Below are 25,044 nucleotides of genomic sequence, written 5' to 3'. Positions count from 1 at the left end.
CCGTATGCAATAGACAAGAAGATAAGTGATACAGACTATGTGGTTCGCACCCCTGATCGTAAACGTCACTCTCGTGTTTGCCACATCAATATGCTTAAACCATATTTTTCCAGAGATAGTGTGCAGGTGAAGACCTCAGACCAGACAGCCGGACTGGCCGTCTCTGCTGTTGCCTCAACTCCAATAGTTCCGGACTCTCCTGACGTTAGTGGTGAGGACGTAGATGGCTTGGAGTTGCGCAATGCAGCCCATCAGGGTGCTAGATTGTCCAACACTGAGATGTTATTGAACCTGCCCACTCACTTAGCACACTTACCTGAGGAGCAGCGAGAGGACATCACAAATTTGATTCAGGCCTACATGGCTCTGTTTGGTGATGTTCCCTCCTGTACTTCTGTATTGGCCCATGATATTAAAGTTAACAATGCTGTGCCTATCAAGCAACATGCATACCGTGTTAACATCACCAAGAGGGCCATGATGCAACAGGAGGTTGACTATTTGTTAAAACATGGTTTAGCCAAGCCAAGTTGCAGTCCCTGGAGTTCACCTTGCTTGTTAGCTCCCAAATCGGATGGAACTCCTAGATTTTGTACTGATTTCCGAAAGGTAAATACTGTCACCGTGCCTGATTCCTTCCCACTGCCCCGCATGGAAGATTGTATTGACAACCTTGGATCTGCCACCTATGTTAGCAAACTAGATTTGTTAAAGGGTTACTGGCAGGTCCCTTTGACCCCCCGTGCCTCGGAAATCTCTGCGTTTGTTACTCCTGACAATTTTTTGCAATATACTGTAATGCCTTTTGGAATGCGTAATGCCCCGGCCACTTTCCAGCGACTGGTGACCCTAGTCCTGGCTGGTGTTCCAAATTGTAATGCCTATCTCGATGACCTGGTTGTCTATTCGACCAACTGGCGTGACCACATGACAACCTTGCAAACTGTCTTTGACCGCTTAGCTGGAGCCTCCCTGACCCTTAACCTTGCCAAGTGTGAGTTCGGCAAGGCTACGGTTACCTATCTTGGTAAGCAGGTAGGACAAGGCCAAGTGCGTCCGGTGGATGCAAAAATATCTGCAATCACAACTTTTCCAGTGCCTACTACTAGGCGGGAATTGCGTAGATTCCTTGGGATGGCTGGGTATTACCGTGGTTTTTGCCGGAACTTTTCTTCTGTCGTCACTTCTCTCACTAGCCTGTGTAGCCCGTCCAAACCATTCATTTGGACAGCTGATTGTCAAAATGCATTTGATGGTGTTAAAGCTCTCTTATGCAGTTCCCCTGTTCTCTCTGCTCCAGATTTCTCCCTGCCGTTCCAGCTGGAGGTGGATGCCAGCGGGGTGGGAGCTGGAGGGGTGTTGTTACAGGAAGATCACGATGGTGTCAGTCACCCGGTTTGTTATTTCTCCCGGAAATTTAACAAACATCAACTAAACTATTCCACTATTGAAAAGGAGACTTTGGCTATGTTGTATGCGTTGCAACATTTTGAGGTGTATGTCGGTTCGAGCGTATTACCAGTGGTAGTATACACCGACCACAACCCATTGGTTTTTCTGTCGCGGATGTACAACCACAATCAGCGCCTCCTGCGTTGGGCGCTCATAGTGCAAAATTATAACCTCAGCATAAAGCATAAGAAGGGGTCTGATAATGTGTTGGCGGATGCTCTGTCTCGTAGTTGAAATCTCTGTTGCTGTCGACTCGTTGTTTATTGCTGTCGACTTGTTCTATTTTGCTGTCGACTCGTTCTACTGTATATTGCTGTCGACTTGATCTATTTTTTCTGTCTACTCGGTCTATGTTGCTGTGGACTCGTTTTATGTTGCTGCTAGTTTTTTCATAGCTCTTTGTTTTGGAGTGCATGTTATCTTGGGGATGTTATCTCGTTGTTAAAAAAGGAAAAAAAAACATGTTTAGTTGGTAGTTTATGTAGGCATGTTTTTTGTCTTATGTATGGGGGTGTTACATCCCAATGTATATATTCCCCAGTGTGTGTCTCCATGTGTGTGTGTTCTCCATTTTGTTTCCTCCCTCCAGCCATTGTTCCCTTCCCCATTGGTCCCTGCCAGGCCAATCCTTCCATTATTGCAACACAGCAGTGATTGGTGCTTGGCTTTCCAGACTCTAACACTCAATCCACACCCCCCAATCATGGATCACCCCACACCTGTTAAAACATGGTTTTCTCCCTTCAGTCTTTCTCTCTCTCTGGCATGAGGCTAGGCCTAGTGTTATTTTGTGGCATTGTACTTTGATAATATCCCTTTTTGTTTATAGGCCTTTGTAATAGTGAAAGTGCCTTTGTGATTGTATGGCCGCAGAGAGAGCATTGTTACCTATAGATTGTTTTGTTATGTTTCCATTTTGTTGTATGTATCATTAATGTGTTTTTCTCCTCCTTTCTCAGGAAGCACAGATGGGGTGAGCTGCCATTTCCTTTGGATATTGTTTTCTCCTGTTTTTGGTTAGGTAAGAGTAGTTTAGGTAATGTAATTTCTTTTACCATAGATTAGATTGGGTTTATTTGGAGTATAGTGGTGTTTGTTTGTTGTTTTGGCCTGGGCTCACCCCTGAGCTACATGTGCTTCCTTTGCATTTACCAATAAATATCATTGTTGTTTACAAACGTGGTCCATCTTTTCTGTCAACCAACTGTTATGTTACAGCCCTTTACCCTTAGACTCACAGGGGTCGTAACACTATTACAGTTCATAAGGGGAACCCCAAACAATATATGCCGGCATTAATATAGGACCTGTGTTTGGTACAGTGGGCCCACATATTTTGAGTTCTTTTGAGTGTGATAAAGTGTATGGTTTGATTGACGGTCATGTCTCTTAACTTCCCGTCTTGTTCAAACTGTTTCTCCCTGGGGTCGAAGGTATTATTGTATAAGTGTTATATATGTTATTATTCTAATTATTAGTAATTGGGAATAATGATAGTGTATGCCATTTGACTCATTGCAGTAATACTTGTCACTGCCCAGTATAATTAATACTAAACAACTAAGACGGGAATTGTTGTGTGTGCGTGTCCATTCCTGTGCCCAGTATTAACTATTTTGGTGTGGGTAACGTATATATGATTGACCCCTTCCTACCCAACTCTCCCCTTTTCATTGTAAGGTTTCTAGTGGTCATCAAGGGAGGGTACTGCTTGCGGGAGGGACGAATCCATTTAGGCATATCAGTCACTAGGTGTGGGAGGGCCCACGGAGGTAATCAGGGAAGTGAGAGCGAGTTGGGGAGTACTGCTGACCGCCCCGGAGAGGCGAGGAGGACCAGAGTACCAAACCAGGTTGGTAAATCCCGGGCCCCATTCCCTCCCACTACCGGGTCCCGGTTTGACGCTCCAGGCCCAAAGACGAGGGTGCAGTCAGACGGAGCTCTACTGTGTCCAGCTACCTTGTGACTGCCAGCAACCGTTCCCACGAAGCAGGGATAATCCACCCTGCTACATGTGGAAGGAGCTTCCTGCTGCAATCAGGGACGCAAGCTCTGTTGACACATTCAAATCCAAGCTTAAAACCCACCTACTCTCTTTCTCTCTCTCCTACGGACTATCCTAGTCCTGCCTGGTCTAAAGATAAACTCCTTAGTTTATGTATTACTACTAGTGTAGAGAAGAGCTGATGGGAACACTGTTTTGGGCTGATTGCCTGTTGCACCAGATTAACCGTCTGCTCTCCTGTTGAGTGGGTGTGTTTCTGTTAGTGGGTGTGTTTCTGTTAGTGGTTGTGTTTCTGTTAGTGGGTGTGTTTCCGTGAGTGTGAGTGTGTTTCCGTTAGTGGGTGTGTTTCTGTTAGTGGTTGTGTTTCTGTTAGTGGGTGTGTTTCCGTGAGTGTGTGTGTGTTTCTGTTAGTGGGTGTGTTTCTGTTAGTGGGTGTGTTTCTGTTAGTGGTTGTGTTTCTGTTAGTGGGTGTGTTTCTGTTAGTGGTTGTGTTTCTGTTAGTGGGTGTGTTTCTATTAGTGGGTGTGTTTCTGTTAGTGGGTGTGTTTCTGTTAGTGGGTGTGTTTCTGTTAGTGTGTGTGCTTCTGTTAGTGGGTGTGTTCTGTTAGTGGGTGTGTTTCTGTTAGTGGGTGTGTTTCTGTGAGTGGGTGTGTTTCTGTTAGTGGGTGTGTTTCTGTTAGTGGGTGTGTTTCTGTTAGTGGGTGTGTTCTGTGAGTGTGTGTGTTTCTGTTAGTGGGTGTGTTTCTGTTAGTGGGTGTGTTCTGTGAGTGTGTGTGCTTCTGTTAGTGTGTGTGTTTCTGTTAGTCGGTGTGTTTCTGTTAGTGGGTGTGTTTCTGTGAGTGGGTGTGTTTCTGTGAGTGGGTGTGTTTCTGTGAGTGGGTGTGTTTCTGTGAGTGGGTGTGTTTCTGTGAGTGGGTGTGTTTCTGTGAGTGGGTGTGTTTCCGTGAGTGTGTGTGTTTCTGTTAGTGGGTGTGTTTCTGTGAGTGGGTGTGTTTCTGTTAGTGGGTGTGTTTCTGTGAGTGGGTGTGTTTCTGTTAGTGGGTGTGTTCTGTGAGTGGGTGTGTTTCTGTGAGTGGGTGTGTTTCTGTTAGTGGGTGTGTTCTGTGAGTGTGCTTCTGTGAGTGTGTGTGCTTCTGTTAGTGTGTGTGTTTCTGTTAGTGAGTGTGTTTCTGTTAGTGGGTGTGTTTCTGTTAGTGGGTGTGTTTCTGTTAGTGGGTGTGTTTCTGTTAGTGAGTGTGTTTCTGTTAGTGGGTGTGTTTCTGTGAGTGGGTGTGTTTCTGTTAGTGGGTGTGTTTCTGTTAGTGGGTGTGCTTCTGTGAGTGGGTGTGTTTCTGTTAGTGGGTGTGCTTCTGTTAGTGGGTGTGTTTCTGTGAGTGGGTGTGTTTCTGTTAGTGGGTGTGTTTCTGTGAGTGTGTGTGTTTCTGTTAGTGGGTGTGTTTCTGTTAGTGGGTGTGTTTCTGTGAGTGGGTGTGTTTCTGTTAGTGGGTGTGCTTCTGTTAGTGGGTGTGTTTCTGTTAGTGTGTGTGTTTCTGTTAGTGGGTGTGCTTCTGTTAGTGGGTGTGTTTCTGTTAGTGGGTGTGTTTCCGTGAGTGTGTGTGTTTCTGTTAGTGGGTGTGTTTCTGTTAGTGGGTGTGTTTGTTAGTGGGTGTGTTTCTGTGAGTGGGTGTGTTTGTTAGTGGGTGTGTTTCTGTGAGTGGGTGTGTTTAGATTGTAGTCGCGGTCGATGCACTAACCCTTTCACCTGCTGCTCGTTGCCATGTCTCGCCATGTATCCTTCCCATCATGCATCTACTCATAGCCTGTCAGCGTCGGATTAACCTTCGACAGGTCTCTGCTGTCCTATGAACTATGGGTGGGTGTGCCTGTATGGTCTATATGTGGAGTATGTGTGGTCTGTTCTGTCTGTGTCTAAAGGTGCCAGGAGGTGAAAGTGATGCTCTGTTCCGTCTGCTGTGTCTGCTGTGTCTATGTATAGGTGCCAGGCCTCCTCCCGGACGTGAAAGCGGTGCCCTGCTCTGCCTCCTGGCCTGGCCGTCTCTGCCGAGTGTCACAGAGTTGTGTGTTCGCTGTGATGCCTTATAATCACTGTGGGTGGCCGCCTCCTCAATGTCCTTGATGCCATCTCTTTGGACCTTGTTTATGTACTGTTGATTCTGCTTACCGGTTACGCATATCTGTCATTTTCTTTATACCGATGATTATTATTATTATTCCTTCACTGTCTTTTCTCTACTAAATTGCTGCCCACCTCAACACCTCTTTCACGCCTGGCCATTCTTTTGGGAGTTTTTCCTTGTCTTCATTGAGGGCTAATATGTATATATATATATATATATATATATATATATATATATATATATATATATATATATATATATATATATGTATCACTGTACATTATACTACAACAGTACAACTCTGTACATACATCTGATTAGCACTACACTCAGTAGTACTAATTTGTATATTTTGTACCCAGTTTAATCACCTGTACATTGTATATTACTATTGCACTTTACTGTTACATTTGCACTCAAACTTCTTTTCATTGTACTGTACTTGTGCTGTATAATGACAATACATTTGAATCTAATCTAATATAATCTAAACTAAATCGGGGGGGGGGGGGTGTTCCATTGTTGGCCTGTGAAGCTCATTGAGACACGTGAGGCTCAGGAGAGATTTTAGGCTACACAAAATAAACTTGATTTGATTTGGGGCTACCGTTTCCGTTTTGATCAAGGATTGAGCATTTTAAGGAAACGTGGCTACTATCCTTTGCCGTTAACATGAAAGATATTTTGCATGTAAGTACAGCAGTCAAACAATGTCACACTATGAACATTAGGGCTGCAACGATTAGTCGACATAATCGACGACGGCGATCATAAAAACTCGTCGACGCAGAATCTTTGCGTCGATGGGTTGTTAAATTTTCTTTTTGTTATTCTTTTTTTTTTGCACTACCTATCTTTGTGAAAGTGGCTTCTCAGCTCTAGGCCAGCTGAAGACAAAGCCGAGGAACAGATTGGACATTGAGCATGACCTCAGAATTGCTTTGTCTACCATCACCCCAGACTTTGAGACTCTTGTCAGGAGCAAACAACATCCCCAGTTATCCCATTAGTTCCCTGGGATGTTAACACTTTGATTGCCTAAGGCTAAATTCATGATATACCATCCGTTGCCAGCTCTATTTAACATGGAGAAGTTCCCCTTCTTTGCAGGGCTATAACTTTTTAAATTCTATTGCTAGATTGCCATTATTAGGGCCCATTCAAGGTCCTATATGTATTGTTCATGGTGTAGCAACGTTAAACTTTTTCATTCACATATTCATACTAAAATATGGTCTAAGGTATAAGTATGTTTTCATCTCTTTCTGCAGCTTTCTCCAGAACGTGATTTATAGCCCCAAATGCATTATATTGATGATGAAATACCCTTTGATAGCAATCGGCGCGATATAAAAAATTCCAACTGGACGTACTTCTGGAAGTTACTACAAGTCATCTGATGTTGACCGGATGGGCGAGGGGGCGTTTATAATTCCGTGGGCAGCGTTATACCATTCATCTAATGTGGGTCATATGTTCATCAGATCAGTTATTATCGAACACGGTAATATTACACGCTAAAACTCACCCCAGTCTCCTCGGGCCGTTGGGCGATCAGCGTGGGGTAGACAGTTTTCCATTATGGGATGTCGAAATACCCGGTCCATTTCCAGGTTGTATAATAGTATATACGTCCAAATCATGTTGTTTATCGAGTTATTGGCAACGGATCGCTATGTATTGTGTCGAGCTCGAGTCCCGGGACCTATAGCGAGTGCCCGGAAGTAATATGGGTGATCACCACTTCATCCACATGACTTCCTGTTTGGCGCTTCTGCCGATCGGCCACCAGATGGCGCTCTTGAACCGCTAGAGGATTGAGAGGAGCTCAGAACTGTGTGTGAAGGCTGCAGAGGGGAAATATGATTCCGATCACAGATTTTTGAAATATTGATATTAAAGACGAGTTAGGGCGTCCTCTGCAACTTTAGCATGGCTAGGAAAGACGCCTAAACACGTTTTCGGCACTTAAAGTGTTAAGCTAAGAAGTCTGCTAAGAAGGATATATTATTTATTATTATTATTATTATTATTATTTTATTTCATTGTGTTTTTAGCCCTAGTTGCACTTTTGTTGCAACCCCAGTTATCCCATTAGTTCCCCCAAACTTACTGTCGGTCTGTTATGTTAAGCTAAGAAGTCTGATAAGAGCCCGGAAAAGGAGCCCACAGGAAGCAGAGATGGAGGGTGTGACAGAAATAATCGTTAGATTAGTCGACTAATCGAAAAAATTATCGACAGATTAGTCGACTAATCGAAATAATTGTTAGTTGCAGCCCTAATGAACATATTCAACTACAGACCAACGATGGCCGTTCAACGCCATGTCTCGAATCGCCAACGTCAGATTTCCTTTTCCTCAATAGTAAAACTACCCGTGTTTTCTCATATTGATCTTTTTCCCCCTCCTTTTTCCGTTTTTTTATTTTTATTTTTTCAATGTTAGTCGTTATGCCAATTCCCAATCCCCTTCCTGGTCGTTGCGCACCTACCCCCTACAGTCGGTCTGGGAGAGTGAAGGCTATCACGTGCTTCCTCCGACACACGTGTAGCCAATCAACCGCTTCTTTTCACCTGGCAGCGCGGACTCTCACTGGGAGAGTGTAACGTGTGGAAGGATCACACTACCTCACCCAGATCCTTCCCTTGCTGTGCAGGCGCCCCGACCGAACTGTAGGAGTCGCTGTTTACAACAACCAGGACCCACCCTCACCGGCTTCCCACCCACTGACTCTGCCAATAGACCTATCTCAAACCCTGCCCTCTTTTCTTGATCCTCCAATCACAACCGTCGCTTACCTCGGACAAACAAGGTAAGCAACAGTTGTGATTGGAGGATCAAGAAAAGAGGGCAGGGTTTGAGATAGGTCCATTGTGTCAGCACGGACGGTCGACCAAGCCGGAGGTACCGCTGGCAGTTGGATTCGATCCCACTGTCTCTGCGGTGGTAGACAGACACATAGTACGCTGCGCTACCCGGCCACCCCAAAACTACCCGTGTTTTAACCCTTTCACTACCAAATGGTTAACCCTTTCACTGCGACAATACAGAAGGTTAACCCTTTCACTGCCACATGACAAAGGGTTAACCATTTCACTACCACACTACAGAAGGTTAACCCTTTACTATCACACTACAGACGGTTAACCTTAAAGGGTTAACCTTCTGTAGTGTGGTAGTGAAAGGGTTAAAGTCCTGACCCCGTGTGGCACTTGGTGAGGTTCAGTTGTAGTGAGCATTGTACAGGTTTGCTCACTGCCTTGACACAATGGCAATACTGTAGCTGCACCGCCTCCAAACAAATTGAAACCCAATGAAATACTGCCCCCTGGTGACCGGAATGATTATTACAGACTGGACAGTGGCTCCTGTATTCACCTACTTGCCAGGATTCACAGTTAGTTTGAGCAACATGTCGTTAAGATATGTGTGCCTGCTAAACGGATGAAGGGTTGCTTTTAGGGATGTCCGATATTATCGGCCTACCGATATTATCGGCCGATATCGGCATTAAAATGTGATATCGGAAAATATCGGTATCGGTTTTCAAATTCTTTTTTTTCAATTTTTTTTTTTTTTTTTTTTTTTTACATTTCTATAACCTTTATTTACCCAGGCAAGCAAGTAAGAACAAATTCTGATTTTATTTATTGTCAAAAGTATGCATAATGTTGTGTTAATTCCACAACAAGAGATATGTAATATTAATTACCTGAAATTATTCCATTTTTTGGGGGGGGAAACCCTGCATATATCGGTATCAGTTGATATCGGTTGATATCGGTATCGGAAATTAAGAGTTTGACAATATCGGTATATCGGTATCGGTAAAAAAGCCAATATCGAGCATCCCTAGTTGCTTTATCATACACTGTAGAAGAAACTGTACATACAGTCTAGAATACAGAATGAACATTAGGATACAACATACAGTATACCAGCCTATATACCATAACATATACCAGCCTATATAGCATAACATATACCAGACTATACCGGGATACTCAACTTAATTTGCAGTGACACAAGGGTCTGTATGTATGTATGTATGTATGTATGTATGTATGTATGTATGTATGTATGTATGTATGTATGTATGTATGTATGTATGTATGTATGTATGTATGTATGTATGTATTAGGGCTGTCAGTTTATCGCGTTAATTAGATAAATTAATTACACAGCAAATAATCGCGTTATGAAAATTAACTCAAAATTAATTACATTTTTTTTTTTTTTAATATAATAATTTTTTTTTGTATCTCATTCATTCCATAAGCATGTAGAATACACATTTACAGATTTTTTTTTAATATGGTCCATTTGCATGTTCTTGGTATCTGATTCTAGGGACATCTATGAATCTCAGGGAATGTATTCCCAGTGTCAGAAATACTGTGGGCTAGATCCACAAAGAATGGATTGCACCGTGCAAGTTGCACCCTTACTTACAATTCATTATGAATTGAAAATGGGGGACCCTGATGTAAACAAGACGAAAGTCTTTCTCTGGTCTGCATTCCCTTAACAATTGTGTGTATTGAGCCGTACTGTATTGTACGCATTCTGCAATCTGTTAATAACATTTTCATTCAATCAATCAATCTGCGCGGTGATTGATTGAATGAACATTTTATTTTGAGTAAATTGTAATGAACCAAATGAGAATATCAATATTTTTTTTTTTATCTTTGACTGTGAATAACACCATGGTCAAATTGACCAGACCTGAAAAATCTAAGCAAATTAATAGATGGAAGATGATTAAACAGAAGGTTTTGTAGATACAGTACTGAATTCTGCCATCCGGACACATGCAATTTGAAATATGATTATAGAATATAGAATATGAGGCATAAAATGGTAATGCGATTAAAATGCGATTAATTAGATTAATTAATTACCAATCCTGTAATTAATTAGATTAATTTGTTTAATCGCCTGACAGCACTAGTATGTATGTATGTATGTATGTATGTATGTATGTATGTATGTATGTATGTATGTATGTATGTATTGTATGTCAGGGGCCAGAGCATAGCAACACACGGGTCTGTATGTATGTATGTATGTATGTATGTATGTATGTATGTATGTATGTATGTATGTATGTATGTATGTATGCATGCATGCATGCATGCATGCATGCATGTATGTATGTATGTATGTATGTATGTATGTATGTATGTATGTATGTATGTATGTATGTATGTCGGGGGCCAGAGCATAGTGACACGAGAGTCTGTATTTGTGCTAGTTTTTATGCTGCATCTTTTAGACCCAAATTGTGCCTTTATGATGATTCTGTGGTTCAATATATAAACCAGGGTATTTAAATTGCAGTCTCAGATTTACAGGTGGGTAAAAAGAAAGAAGTGAAAATCACATCTTTGTGCAAAACTGAAGGGTTCCGACCCTTAACTGCATGGAACTAACATACACAGTGGTGCAGTGGTCATCATGGGACGGGGTTGCACGCCGTTCCATCTGCTTTTTGAGCAGGAGCACGTGCACGCACATGCACGGATGTGCACGCGCGTGCAAACAAGAATGTCCACTCGACTCTGCGCCAAGTACCCACCTGGCTACTTTGCATAACAATAGTTCAGGTCGTCAGGTGTGTTCAAATACTACAGTTGGACCATTCACACAAATCCTGCAAATGAAATGTGTTACATTCCATCCCTAGAGGCAATTAGAAATCGTCTTTATTTGCGAGGGAACATTCATGCACATGCGCGGGCGGCGGTCACGTGACGTCATTAAAACACAGTGCAACCCCTTATGAAATCACCACTGCACCACTGAACATACACTGGATATGGTTGTAGCTGAAAACGTTAATGTGCCCAATTACATTCCAATATCTTAAGGTGAAAGGACAAGGGACCCTATTGGAATTGGGCATACTGGTTTTTTTTTCCTCGTCAAAATGTTGCAACTTTGGAGCGCGATTTCATAACTTTCCCAGTAACTTAACATGAAATGGCTGGTGTTTACATCTTCCTCAAGGGGTCTGGTTATTTAGCTCTAAAACGGAGCTTGCAAGAGCCTCCAAAAGACAGCAATATGATTTTTAAATATTAAGTGATATAATAACTAGGGATGCTCAATATTGGCTTTTTTACCGATACCGATATACCGATATTGTTCAACTCTTAATTTCCAATACCGATATCAACCGATACCGATATATGCAGGGTTTCCCCCCCAAAAAAACGGAATAATTTCAGGTAATTAACATTATATATCTCTTGTTGTGGAATTAACACAACATTATGCATACTTTTGACAATAAATAAAATCAGAATTTGTTCTTACTAGCTTGCCTGGGTAAATAAAGGTTATAGAAATGTCAAAAGAAAAACGAAACCGATATTTTCCGATATCACATTTTAATGCCAATATCGGCCGATAATATCGGTAGGCCGATAATATCGGACATCCCTAATAATAACGACCTTGCGGGTCCCTCGCGGGCCCCACATTGAGCATCACTGGCCTATACGGTCCTTGTTCAATACCTTGCCGTAGTAGGAGATGGCCTCTTTGTACTTCTCTATGATGTCCTCAGGACTCAGGCAGTTCTTGGCTCGTCCAATCTCGCTGCTGGTGTCCGCGCTGATCCCATTGGCCGTGAGGGCACCTGCACTCAAGAGAGGAGGGAATACAATCACTTGATCATGTGTGACGCTGGCATTCATCTCTAGCCCTTCCACCAATCACTCTGCTGCCGATAGTACAAACAAGAAGGAGAACGCAAGAGTGAAATAGACCCTCTGTAGAGTCCATGAAATGAAAACACATCTAGGGGATGTTCCTACTGCTGCCACCCTGTAGAAAGACACCACCGCAATGGCGTTTTTCCAATGGCGCTTTGCCATTTTATAGAAACCCACCATGACAATAATGTTTTCCTACCACCGTAACTTTGTAGAAACCCACCGTGACAATAGTTTTCCTACCACCGTAACTTTGTAGAAACCCACCATGACAATAATGTTTTCCTACCACCGTAACTTTGTAGAAACCCACCGTGACAATAGTTTTCCTACCACCGTAACTTTGTAGAAACCCACCATGACGATAGTTTTCCTACCACCGTAACTTTGTAGAAACCCACGTGACGATAATGTTTTTATCTACTGCTGCTGTGCATTTAGTCGGACAAAAATGACATAAGCAGCCATATATTCACTCTGCCAGCTCTCTTTCTCTCTTGCCCCTTCCTCATTTCTCTCACCCCCCCCCCCTCTCTCTCTCTATCTCTCTCACACACACACACTTTGAGTCAGAAACAAACATAGTATCAATGAGAGTATCAATAATACACCTGAGTGAAGTCTAGTCAAAAAAATTATAATAATAATAAAAATGTTTCTAAAAAGTTAATCGTGAGTTAAAGAAATACTGGCGTTAATAGAATCGTGACTTTGACAGCCTTTTTCTGACATGATGACCATTCCTTATTTTATTGTTAACCTTGCACTGCACAGAAATTGGGCATTTTCTTTTGTAAGTGGTTACCAACGGTTACAGGCAGCCATACTGGAAGAAAGAGAACTATACATACATCCCAGGCCTCCGTGGAGAGCGCGTTGCCTAGCAACGGTCCATAGCAACGACGTACCGCTGTCACCGTGACACGCGTGTGAATAATGAGATGCTGAGCTGCACACATTTTCTTGGCCAACAGGAGCTGCGACTCTGCAAACCCTCCAGGCAGGATTTGTCAACACTTGAGTTTAATAAACTACGTCCCCTCAGAGAGGAATCGCAAGCTAAGGTATGCGATACTATCACTTCATCCTCTTGTCTCCGGATGTCATATAATCGAGAGGTTGCTTCAAGATGCCCCAGGGGTCCTTTTGGGGGGGGGGGGGGGGACTAATCTCTGAGAAGTCTAAATAAAGTATGATATATCTTTAGTATTATTGAATATATAAAGTGTTACAGGAGAGAAAATGGATCCCTGGAGCACTGGTTGGAACTAGAAATGATCTGTGTGGCTGCGGTGCTCCGACCCTCCCACCACCTTTACCAAGAAGCCTCCTCTAAGCGCAATGTTGCTTCACTTTGTTTCAAAGGGTGATTTCTTTTGAATTTGTGCCACGATCATATAACAATATTAAAGTATTTGCAACTAGTTATTGTAGAGGTATTTTATTTCGTTTTCCTTCTCTCATAATAATTACCCGGTGCAGCTTTAACCCTTTCACTACCGCACTACCAAATGGTTAACCCTGTCACTGCGACAATACAGAAGGTTAACCCTTTCACCGCCACACTACAGAAGGTTAACCCTTTCACTACCACACTACTGTAGTGTGGTAGTGAAAGGGTTCAACCGTCTGTAGTGTGGTAGTGAAAGGGTTAACCTTCTGTAGTGTGGTAGTGAAAGGGTTAAGATATATCTTTACCTCTGGAACTAGAATCAGAAATCCCACTAGGAGGGTGGACCAAAGTCTGCATCAAAAGTGTTGGGATTCACACGGCGACTTTACCACCTTTAGGTGAATCAGGTATAACAGAGTTTCCATTAGGTATAGATTTTTGTGGTGATTCTAGTCACAGCATGTGATTTGTGAATGTATTTGATGCGTGATTTTGTTATATCACATTAATAGGGCAATAGGCATTAAAACCTCCTGTGTAATAATAATCAAGAGCGAGATCTAAGTTGTTAGAACAGCGATGAAAGGCCTCGCCGCACAGGCGTGGGGAGCGACAACTGAGATTGATCGTTTAACATAAAGTCATGTAAACAATCTGGGTTTGGATTAGGAATCACAAGGATACTAATCAAACAAAGATTGTGACCGTGAGAAAGAGCCAGTTGACTTCAAACAAACGTGAAGAAAATAAATAGGGGGAGGGTTTAAAAGAACAGCCATTACCTGTCATCGGAAGAAAGAATAAAATGTTGATTTATAAACAGGGAAAATAAACCACTGGGAACAGAGGGGGGTGGTGAGGATGATGATGATGATGATGAAGGGTGTGGACACAAAGAGAAAACACACAGTGGGGGAAAGGGCCCCACAGAGGGGCCACAAGCAAACATGCAGACGGAGGCCTACGAACAGCTACGTGGTTAGTGATGAGTCATACCATACCTGGGTCAATGAGTACTTCCTGTGCCCCTACAGACAGACAGAGAGAGAGAACGCAGAAGATTCACACTGTGACACAAAGCGCAATGTTAGCATTGGCAATGTTAGTCCCAACAGTCCATGCTGCTGCTGCTGCTGCTGGCGGCCTGCTTGCATCTAAGCTGGGGGGGCAGTCGTGTTTTCACCTGTGATTCCCAGAGGCCGACCAGTGAACGAGTGAAAGGTCGTCGGGTTCAATCCCCCTAATACCATCAGGACAGAGGGTGTATTCTAGGAGGGTGTAAGTTCAAATAGAGACTCCAGTTGCAAATTAGCAACTGGAGGGGGGGGGGGGGGGGGGGGGGGGGGGCTGGCTGGTGTTACATCTACAGTTCTCACATCATCTCTGGTAATGTGGCCTTGAGCAAGGCACTGAATCCCAAAACTATGATCCAGGGGCATCGCACTACAGGCGACTCTCTGAACTCTTACAAACTGAAGAAATGCATATGTGCACTGTGTGTGTGTGTGTGTGTGTGTGTGTGTATGTGTATGTATGTGTATGTGTATCTTGGGAGGGATATGCAGAAAGACAAATTTCACCGGGAGCAGTTAGGAGTTAAGTGTCTTGCTCAAGGACACTTTGACACGCTGCCGGGAAGAACCGGAATCGAACTGTGAACCTTCTGATTACCAGACGACCGCTCTACCTCCTGAGCCACAAATTGAGAGTAAAACTTCTTCATTGTGTGTGATATGTTACTGTAAACTGGTGGAACTGGGGTATTTACAGTACTTATCGCAAGCAAGCATGCAGACATCGGATACACATAAGCATCACCCTTCAATGATTATTTTCCCATTATTCCTCATTCCCTTACAAAATGTAGTTAATTAAATATTAAAACAAGAAACAGGCATAACATGACGCTCTGCTGCACAACAAACAATTAAGGTTATATACTGTACTTTCACATCTGTTGAAGAGATACACATACAATGGTGTTATATTGGCATTAAAACCATGTTAATATCGTGTTAATAACGTAGAGAGATAGAAGTAAATGATGTTAAATGCTTCAAATAAATAAGTGGTCGGGGTAAACGAGGTAGGATTCCACGGATTAGGTTGCTGCCGTCTGCCTTGGACACAAAAGAAGCAGCTTAGCGACGCTCCAATTGCAGGGTTTTTACGGCGACATTTCCTCACAAATCGTTTCGTCGTTGAATTATCCGAACGCAGACGAAACGCTGCACCGTCCGCAGAGCCGTTTCAGTCCGCGTTCAGTCAGACCAGGCGTGCCTACCTGGTCGGTGGCGCTTCCCTGCGTCTGCCGGCTGAGAGATGTTTGGTTTGGGTCCAGCCGTCTTGCCCGCCGTGCCCCCGGGGTAGTGGAATATGACGGAGGCTGAACACAAGCCCTCCAGGGCAGCTGGAAAACCAAACAACGAGTGACACGAGTCAGAGGTTCCAGAAAATATAGTTTTGCGAATGACGGGTGATGGAGGAAATATTGATTGGTTGTGTGGCATAGCTTGTCACCGCAACGCAAACACTGTCCAGGCTTTGATTTACTTCAGCCAATGATTAGCATATTTATTGCTCACCACATTGTTAAAATGTCAGAGCGTTTCCAGGTAGTCAATTCAGGCACTCGTCCATGATACCATTCAAAAAATCAATCAAACAATATGTGTGTGATACTATAGCAGCTACCTGTGACCATGTAGATGCCAGGTATGGTGTGTGGTACTACAGTAGCTACCTGTGACCACACTAGATACCAGGTACGGTGTGTGACACGGTCAAAACTGCGAGCGCACGGTCAAAACCTCTACCGGCATGCAACACCTGAATTACCTGTGCCTGGCTTACTACCTAAATACAAATTCCCATCTCACTACTGCCGACCCAATGTGTGTAAGATAGGTACTGCTAGACAAGTGTACCAAAACAAGTGTACCAATAGTAAATACAAAATGTAAAGTAAATACAAAGAAAGAAAATAGATGACAAGTATATGGCTCCAACAATCACTATTTAACAACAAAAACAGCTGATGGACAATGCAAAAGGTAGCTTTAGCACAGCTGTAGTAATATGATATGATATGATATGATACATGTATTTATATTTAAATAGCGGGTGGCAGCAGGCCTCCACACACGTACCGCCCAGCCACAGGAAGTCATTGACTCCCCTCAGCAGCTCCACGGCCATGTGGTAGTGGACCAGGGCGTCCTGCAACATGCCTGCTTGGAGACACAGGTCCCCGACGTGCTTCCTCATACGGCCCTGGCAGCGCTTCTTATAATGCCTGAGGAGGAGGAGGAGGAGGAGGAGGAGGAGGAGGAGGAAGAGGAGGAAGAGGAGGAGGAGGGGAAAACAAGCTTCATCAGACACCACACTAGCTCACAGGTGTGAGGCATACCCTTATTTTCATTACCTTGGATATAATTATGAATATTTGGACATTGACACAATTTTGTCTTTGTACAAAAACCACAGTGGACTTGAAATTAAACAATTAGGATGTGCTTCAGGTGCAGACTTTCCGATTCAATTTGAGGGTATTTACACCCAAATTAGCCTACATCTGCTCCTTGTAATGAAATAATGAGAGAATAACACACCTGGCATTGGAACAGCTGAGCAGCCAATTGTCCAATTACTTTTGGTCCCTTAAAAAGGGGCCGGCACATATTACAGGTGCATCTCAATAAATTAGTATCGAATATGGAGTAAAAGTTCATTTGTTTCAGTCATTCAATTCAAAAGGTGAAAATCATATATTATATAGATCCATTACACACAGAGTGAAATATTTCAAGCCTTTATTTCTTTCAATTTTGAGAAATGTCTGCCTACTGAAAAGTATATGCACTCAATATTTGGTCGGGGGTCCTTTTCCATGAATCAATGTGGCGTTTCACGGAGGCAGCCAATATAGTTCCTCAATATTCAAATTTATTGAGATGCACCTGTAGAATTTGTTGCAATTCCAACACTGTTAACCTGATTTGGGTGTAAATACCCTAAATTTTTTAAGCTGAAAGTCTGCACTTAAAGCACATCTTGATTGTTCCAAATCCATTGTTGCGGTGTACAGAGCCAGAATGATGAAAATCGTGTCGACATCCAAAATATTTATGGACCCACCTGACTGTATATAGGCCTACGATCTTTTCCAGGGACCTAAAAAAGGATTCTAACTTGACTTTTAACTAGTGCCGTCAGGCGATTAAAAAAAGGATTTGTAATTAATTAATCGAATTAATCGCATTTTAATCGCATAACCATTTTAGGCCTGATATTCTATAATCATATTTCAAATGGCATGTGTCCGGATGGCAGAATTCAGTACTATATCTACAAAACCTTCTGTTTAATCATCTTCCATTTATTCATTTGCTTAGATTTTTCAGGTCTGGTCAATTTTAGCATGGTGTTATAAAAATTTATTGATATTCTCATTTGGTTCATTACAATTTACTCAAGCCTAGTAACAGACACAGTATTTCTGACACTGGGAATACATTCCCAGAGATCCATAGATGTCCCTAGAATCAGATACCAAGAAGAACATGGAAATGGACCATATTAAAAAAAAGTCTGTAAATGTGTATTCTACGTTCTTATGGAATTAATGAGATAAAAAAAAAGATTACAATTTATTTATTTATTTTTTATAAATTTTGAGTTAATTTTCATAACGCAATAATTTGCTGTCTAATTAATTAATCTAATTAACGCGATAAACTGACAGCCCTACTTTAAACTTTTCATACGGGTACGAATGTCCCTCTAGTAGTGACCTGATTGGACAGAAAACGGCGCTTGCCCTTTTCTTCCGTTGTCATTTTGTTATCTGACCAGACGGACACCCGGGTGCCAATGGGGAGAGGAGGAGGCTGGCTGTTGAGGGAATCTTATCAGTTTGGCTACAGGAGGAGGATGTGTGTGTGGGGGTGGGAGCACAAGCCAGGGAGGGTAAACATGGCCGCTGAGACGATGGCATGATCCGCTGTCCTGAGGTCTTGCACAATAACAACAACAACAACAACAACAACAACAACAACAACAACACAGGGACCGAGGAGGGAACCCACGACACCACACTGGGTTTAACACTTCCACTGCCACGCTACAAAAGGGTTAACACTTTCACTGCCACGCTACAGAAGGGTAACCCTTTCACTGTCTACCACACTACAGAAGGGTAACCCTTTCACTACCACACTACAGAAGGGTAACCCTTTCACTACCACACTACTACAGACGGAGGGAAGTGTTAGGAAGCCAGAGAGGAAGAGGGGGGGGGAGACATTAGGAAGCTAGAGGAAGAGAGTGACGTTAGGAAGCTAGAGGAAGAGAGTGACGTTAGGAAGCTAGAGGAAGAGAGAGAGAGAGAAGAGAGAGAGAGAGAGAGAGAGTGACGTTAGGAAGCTAGAGGAAGAGAGAGAGAGAGAAGAGAGAGAGAGAGAGAGAGTGACGTTAGGAAGCTAGAGGAAGAGAGAGAGAGAGAAGAGAGAGACGTTAGGAAACTAGAGGAAGAGAGAGAGAGAGAAGAGAGAGAGAGAGAGAGTGACGTTAGGAAGCTAGAGGAAGAGAGAGAGAGAGAAGAGAGAGACGTTAGGAAACTAGAGGAAGAGAGAGAGAGAGAGAGAAGAGAGAGAGAGAGAGAGAGACGTTAGGAAACTAGAGGAAGAGAGAGAGAGACGTTAGGAAACTAGAGGAAGAGAGAGAGAGAAGAGAGAGAGAGAGACATTAGAAAACTAGAGGAAGAGAGAGAGAGAGGAGAGAGAGAGACGTTAGGAAACTAGAGGCAGAGAGAGAGAGAGAGAGAGAGAGAGAGAGAGAGAGACAGGTTAACCGTCTGTAGTGTGGTACTAGTGAAAGGGTTAACCTTCTGTAGTGTGGTAGTGAAGGGGTTAAAGAGGAGGAGGAGGAGTAGGGAGTCCATTGTGCAAGACCTTTAAAATATCCTACAGGGGCCACGGGGGACCGGGAAGGTTTGAGCGTTGAACAGTCGGGTTGCTCTGGGGGGGGGGGGTCGTCTTTCAAGAAAGGTAGGGTGGAACGATAGAACGACAGCCGTCTTAACTTATAATATAGTCGAGATATAATTGAGTCTACAAGCTGGGAGATTTAAAACATTTGTGACACACGGCTGGCAATTTCTTTCAATTTGTGTTGATAACCGTCACACTACTTCGGTGTGTCCCGACGACACAGCCTAGAGTGCTCTTGTAGAGGGGAATGTCAGAATTCATACATGTTATACTCTCCAGGGTCTAGGACAGTCCAAGCACATTAGTGAAAATGAGCAACTCTCTCCTAAATCCAAGAACTAGAGCGCTGAATCTCAAACGTGGTGATGTCATCATCAGGTATAAAGTCTGAAGCTGCTCCGTGGACAATGAATTTTATATAGACGACACTGAGAGCACCCAGGGGACATAACATGTTCAGAGTGCATAGGTACATGCTATGTTACAGAACTGAGACCACTACTATAGAATAAAGCTCATTTGGATTTAAAAAAAGAACAAAAACATTCTGTCGGTCCACAAAATCAGTCTCCCATTCAAACGGAGCAGCTCCAGACTTTATACTTGATGACGACGTCACACTGTTGTCCGATCCTTACTTTATGAGAGAGTGGCTCATGTTCACAAATATTGATTGAACCGTCTTAGACCATCATGGATATAATAATGTCAGAATGTTTCCCCTTTAAGATGAGCACTGAACAGTCACGAACGACCGTGGCGTTCGAGCTGCGTCGTCAGACATGGATCCCATCATCAGATTCATGTCGTCGCGAGTCGGTGCCGTGAAGCCCCGAGCTCAGAGCAGGTGATGCTCCTCTTCATGAATCAGGGGATACATGAGATCCATGTGGCCAAGCGTGTGTTTCTCAAGCCGACTGTCAAACTAAACCTCCCGGGTCCCCGGGTTCCTCCAGAGCCTGACCAGACCTCCGGTGCTTGACCTACAGCGCCATGTGCTCACTGCTCGGCGAGTCCAAACCATCACCTCCTCCTTCAACCGTCCCCCCTTTTTTTTTTGATCCACTTTTTCTCCCATTTTTTCTATATTTTCTCCCCTCCCAATTTCGTATCATCCAATTCAACCCTCCCCTGTCACGAACGCTGTTTCTTGCCTCCCACAAGCCGGCTGCAATGTGGACTAAGTCATACATAGCACAAGTCCCCTCCGGTACTTGAGGTAACAGCAGTCGCATCTTTTCACCTGCGCAGCTCGATCTCTCAGTGGCGAGGAGTAACGCGTGGTAGGCTCACGCTGCCCCCGACACTTCCTGATTCCACTGCGCAGGCGCACCAACCGACCTGTAGGAGTCGCTGTCCACAACGCCCGATCCCCACCCATCAGTTTCCCACCCCCTAATACGGCCAATGTGTATTAGTACGGACGACCAGCTAAACTGAAAGCAAATGTGGAGCGCTGAGCTCGAACAGGCGAGCCCAGCGTCTCCAGATTTTGTGGCAAGCGCCTTGCCCACTACGCCACGTAGCCGCCCCCTCCTTCAACCGTCCTTATAGACAGCGTCATTAGCATAAACCAACACTGTAACATCAGGTGTGCAAATATGAACTGAAGCAAAGCCTATGCGGGAAAATAATTAAAAGAAATGTCGATTGCGAAAGAATATGCCACCAAGTTCTTATGGTTCATAAGAGAGTTTCTGCTACATGGACTTGTATGTGTAAATGTAGGCCTACTTGTTGGATTAAAGTGATTCTGACTCAAGATTGTGATTAATTAAGGGCATCCTGACAACAATATGATGAATATTGTGTCTGGGATGGTACAATATGGATGTATGGACTGCCCCGGGGGCGGTAGTAGGTGAACAAGCGTGTGTCAGTTGTGATAAACTGCAACCAATCTGGTCACTCCAGAGTCAGATAGACACCAATTTCCTCTCTGTGCGTTCAGTTGAAAGCTATCCGGCTGCAAGCTAGCCTAGCTTAGCACAAATTAATGGAAGCGGATACGGATCAGCTAGCTGGTGGTCAAAAAACCCTCTCCCGGAGTTTTTTGTGTGTGTGTGCGTGTGCGTGTGCGTGTGTGTGTGTGTGTTTTCGTGTTCAAAATTAAACTATTGTGCAACCTTATACACTGTAACATATTTATTTAACTTACCCTTGTGTGTGCTATTTTATTAAAATTATGTTTTTAAGTTGCAGGAATTTCCAGCAAATGGCTTTCTATAATTGCAAATATTTTTGTCTCCCGGGCGGGGGGGGGGGGGGAGCCACAGCCACCCTCCGGACCACCCCTAGTTGAGACCCTGGGGGAAAGCCCTGCTTTCCTATGCAGCTTGTGTTGTACAGTGAGTGAAACCCGGGGAGGAGTGAGGAGTTTGTCTCTCAGCCATGATGAACCCATGGAAAAGGAGCAGAGGGTGAGGTGGTTCTTTTAAAAGGTCAGGGGGGCGGGGCTAAAGCCGATGGGACTGGGGGGGGCGGGGCTAAAGCTGATGGGACTGGGGGGGGCGGGGGCTAAAGCTGATGGGACTGGGGGGGCGGGGGCTAAAGCTGATGGGACTGGGATGACGTCAACTAAAGAGATGTGTCTAACGGCTCACCTTTTCACACCCAACAATAAACTCACAGGACAGTATGGAAGAAGAAAAAAAGAGAAAAGACAAATAAACAAAAGATAAACAAAAGATAAACAAAGAAAGGAAAAGAAGCAAAAATCAAAGAGACAGATTTTTGAGAGGAGGATTGTTGACATGGCAAGCAAGGTTATCCAGGGCGACACTTATGTAATGATAGCCGTGTGAAGCCCACTCTTGTGCCACAGGGACTGTGTATAGAGAGTCGGGAACCGGTTAGTTTAGCCTGGAGGCACGTAATCTATGCCAATCTTCTCTAAAAACTCACCAGGGACAGTCCAGAGCCTCCTCTTCCCCAAAGATAATCCAGTTTTTTGTCCATAATGAACCGTTTGTTCACCAGCTGTGTGTTTTTGTGACCACACGCTTCCAATCAACTTGCTTCTAATCAACATTACGACAAATGAATGCCCTACACCTGGGAAAATCAGTGGAACAAACCAGGTGTTGGGCATGATTTTGTGGGAGTGCGCCAAGTTGAGCAATTTTACAATTAGAAGCGTGTTGTTGGTCACGAAAATGCAGAACTGGTGAACAAACAATTCAATGTGGACTAAATATTTGACTACTTTTTGGAAAGGGGGGCTTTGGACTGTCTCTCTGTGGGGACTCCTTGGAGGAGATTGGAATAGATTAAGTGCCTCCAGACGGGGTCTCTCTCCCGTTCTTTGAGTGAACCGGTTCCCAACTCTGTAGATCCTGAAGAACGGGTCCCTGTGGCACAGAGTGGGGTTCGCACCTCGACATACACACACAGACCCAGGACCACTTTTAATGCAATTGCAATACATCAAATTTAGCTACATTAGAAATGATCATTCAAGGCAAGCCCTTCAAAATCAGTTGTACTTTACTCTAAATTATTGAGTATACTCTAGTCTAAATTACTGCAAAATTCTTACTGTGCACTGAGAGAAAGAGAAATAATAATAAAAAAGCAACTCACCTGCTATCCGTGTCCAGACCCACAAAGTCCTTCTTCTCAAACGGCACGCAGAGCAGCGGGATCTTATCTCCGGACTTGTCGGTGGCCCGGTCGAGCCGCTTGGACTCCAGCACGATGAAGAGCGACTGGACGAAGTCCTCCACCCGCTTCTCCACGTCGGGGCACTCGTCGAAGCCGGGGTAGAAGGCCACGTCCGTGCGCTGCTGCTCGGCGATCTCGCCGCGCAGGCCGAACACCAGCAGCCGCGAGTCGTAGAGCGTGGCGCCGTACACCTCCTTCTGCCCGTGGAAGCGGTCCGAGGTCTGGGGCCACTCCCTGGCCGAGGTGCAGGACGTCACCGAGATGAGCCCCACCACCTTGCGGTGGGTCTGGAAGTCGCCCCACTCGTTGTTCTCGGGCAGGTAGTGGTGGCGGTAGCGGATGTACAGGAGCCTCGGCGAGTCCCTGATGCTCACCTGGCTCACGCCGGCTATGCGCCGGTAGATGCGGAAGAACTGGTCCTCGGGCACGATGCCGACCGGCTGCACCACCACCAGCACGGTCTGGTGGTCCTCGGCGCACTGCATGTAGTCTGGGACGCTCATCTTCTCCTCCTCGGGGCTTCGCTGTGTTGACGGGGTGAGACGAGATTAGAGGACAATGACTTAGGGCTGTCTTAAATACTTCGAAGCTTCGTTCGTTTTGTGCAAAATCAACTCTGCCTCTCTTTGTTAATTACAACAAGCAATGCTGTTTGTTATTTAAGATGAGGTCGGACTCGGCACTGACAGATGTGTGTTCATTGTGCTGCTTTTATAAAGCCTCAAATGACGGCTTACAATATTTCATGAAAGCAAGTGTTTTGTTTGTCTAAGATTTAAAAAGGTTTAAACTTTACAGCACTGACAAAGTTGTACAAAGTGCTGTACAAGTCCCACAACATAAAAAAGATATAAATAAATAAATAAATAAATAAATAAATAAATAAATAAATAAATAAATAAATAGATAGATAGATAGATAGATAGATAGATAGATAGATAGATAGATAGATAGATAGATAGATAGATAGATAGATAGATAGATAGATAGATAGATAGATAGATAGATAGATAGATAGATAGATAGATAAATAAATATATATTATAATTGTTTATCTCGAAGCTTCGAATTAAAATCGAATCTCGGCCCCGAAGCTTCGAATTCCAAAAAAAAAATCGAAGGTCAGCCCTTGTGATGCTCCTCTAACATAGCTGCAAAGTCAAGTGAAAGAAACTGACGGACATAAAACCACTCAGAAATCATTCACTTTTAAGTGCCCTGTTTTGGGATTGAAAAAGGGGGTCTGTTTTAATTTCATTTCAAACTTTTATTTAAACTCGAAAGGCAACTGAGGTTTCCCTCATTTACAGTCACGTCGAGTGTAGACAGAGAAATAAGCAAACGAAAAAGCCATATAAAAAGTCACACAGCGCATATAAAATCATAACAATAAGTCAACAAGGAGGCGGCTAGGTGGTGCAGTGGGCAAGGCGCTCACCACCAATGCAGGAGACGCTGGGTTCGAGCCCAGCTCTCCGCATTGCATTCAGCTTTGCTGGTCGTTCATACTAATACATTTGGCAGTATTAGGGGGTGGGAAGCTGATGGGTGGGGATCGGACGTTGTGGACAGCGACTCCTACAGGTCGGTTGGTGCGCCTGCGCAGTAGAATCAGGAAGCGACGGGGGCGGCGTCCCTCCAAAGCGCAGACCCCCGACGCTGAAAGATCGCGCTGTGCAGGTGAAAAGATGCGACGGCTG

The 25,044-nt window shown here is 43.9% G+C and overlaps 1 protein-coding gene across 1 annotated transcript in view; it reads right to left on the bottom strand.

Moving 5' to 3' along the window:
* The window catches only part of trappc9 (trafficking protein particle complex subunit 9), a 698,770-nt gene that overhangs the window by 671,672 nt on the left and 2,054 nt on the right, over window positions 1-25,044 (bottom strand). Inside the window, exons 2-6 of the mRNA XM_084311886.1 lie at window positions 23,264-23,868; window positions 16,841-16,986; window positions 15,976-16,101; window positions 14,693-14,719; window positions 12,101-12,222 (exon numbers count right to left, since the gene is read on the bottom strand). Coding sequence (XP_084168012.1) covers window positions 12,101-12,222; window positions 14,693-14,719; window positions 15,976-16,101; window positions 16,841-16,986; window positions 23,264-23,847 — 1,005 coding nt within the window. The 5' untranslated portion in view covers window positions 23,848-23,868. The remainder of the gene's footprint in view (window positions 1-12,100; window positions 12,223-14,692; window positions 14,720-15,975; window positions 16,102-16,840; window positions 16,987-23,263; window positions 23,869-25,044) is intronic.

Source organism: Notolepis coatsorum (assembly GCF_963971535.1).
Source record: "Notolepis coatsorum genome assembly, chromosome: 4".
Taxonomy (NCBI): Eukaryota; Metazoa; Chordata; class Actinopteri; order Aulopiformes; family Paralepididae; genus Notolepis; species Notolepis coatsorum.
The sequence above is the reverse complement of the archived record's forward strand: the minus strand, read 5'-3'. Positions and strand labels throughout refer to the sequence as shown.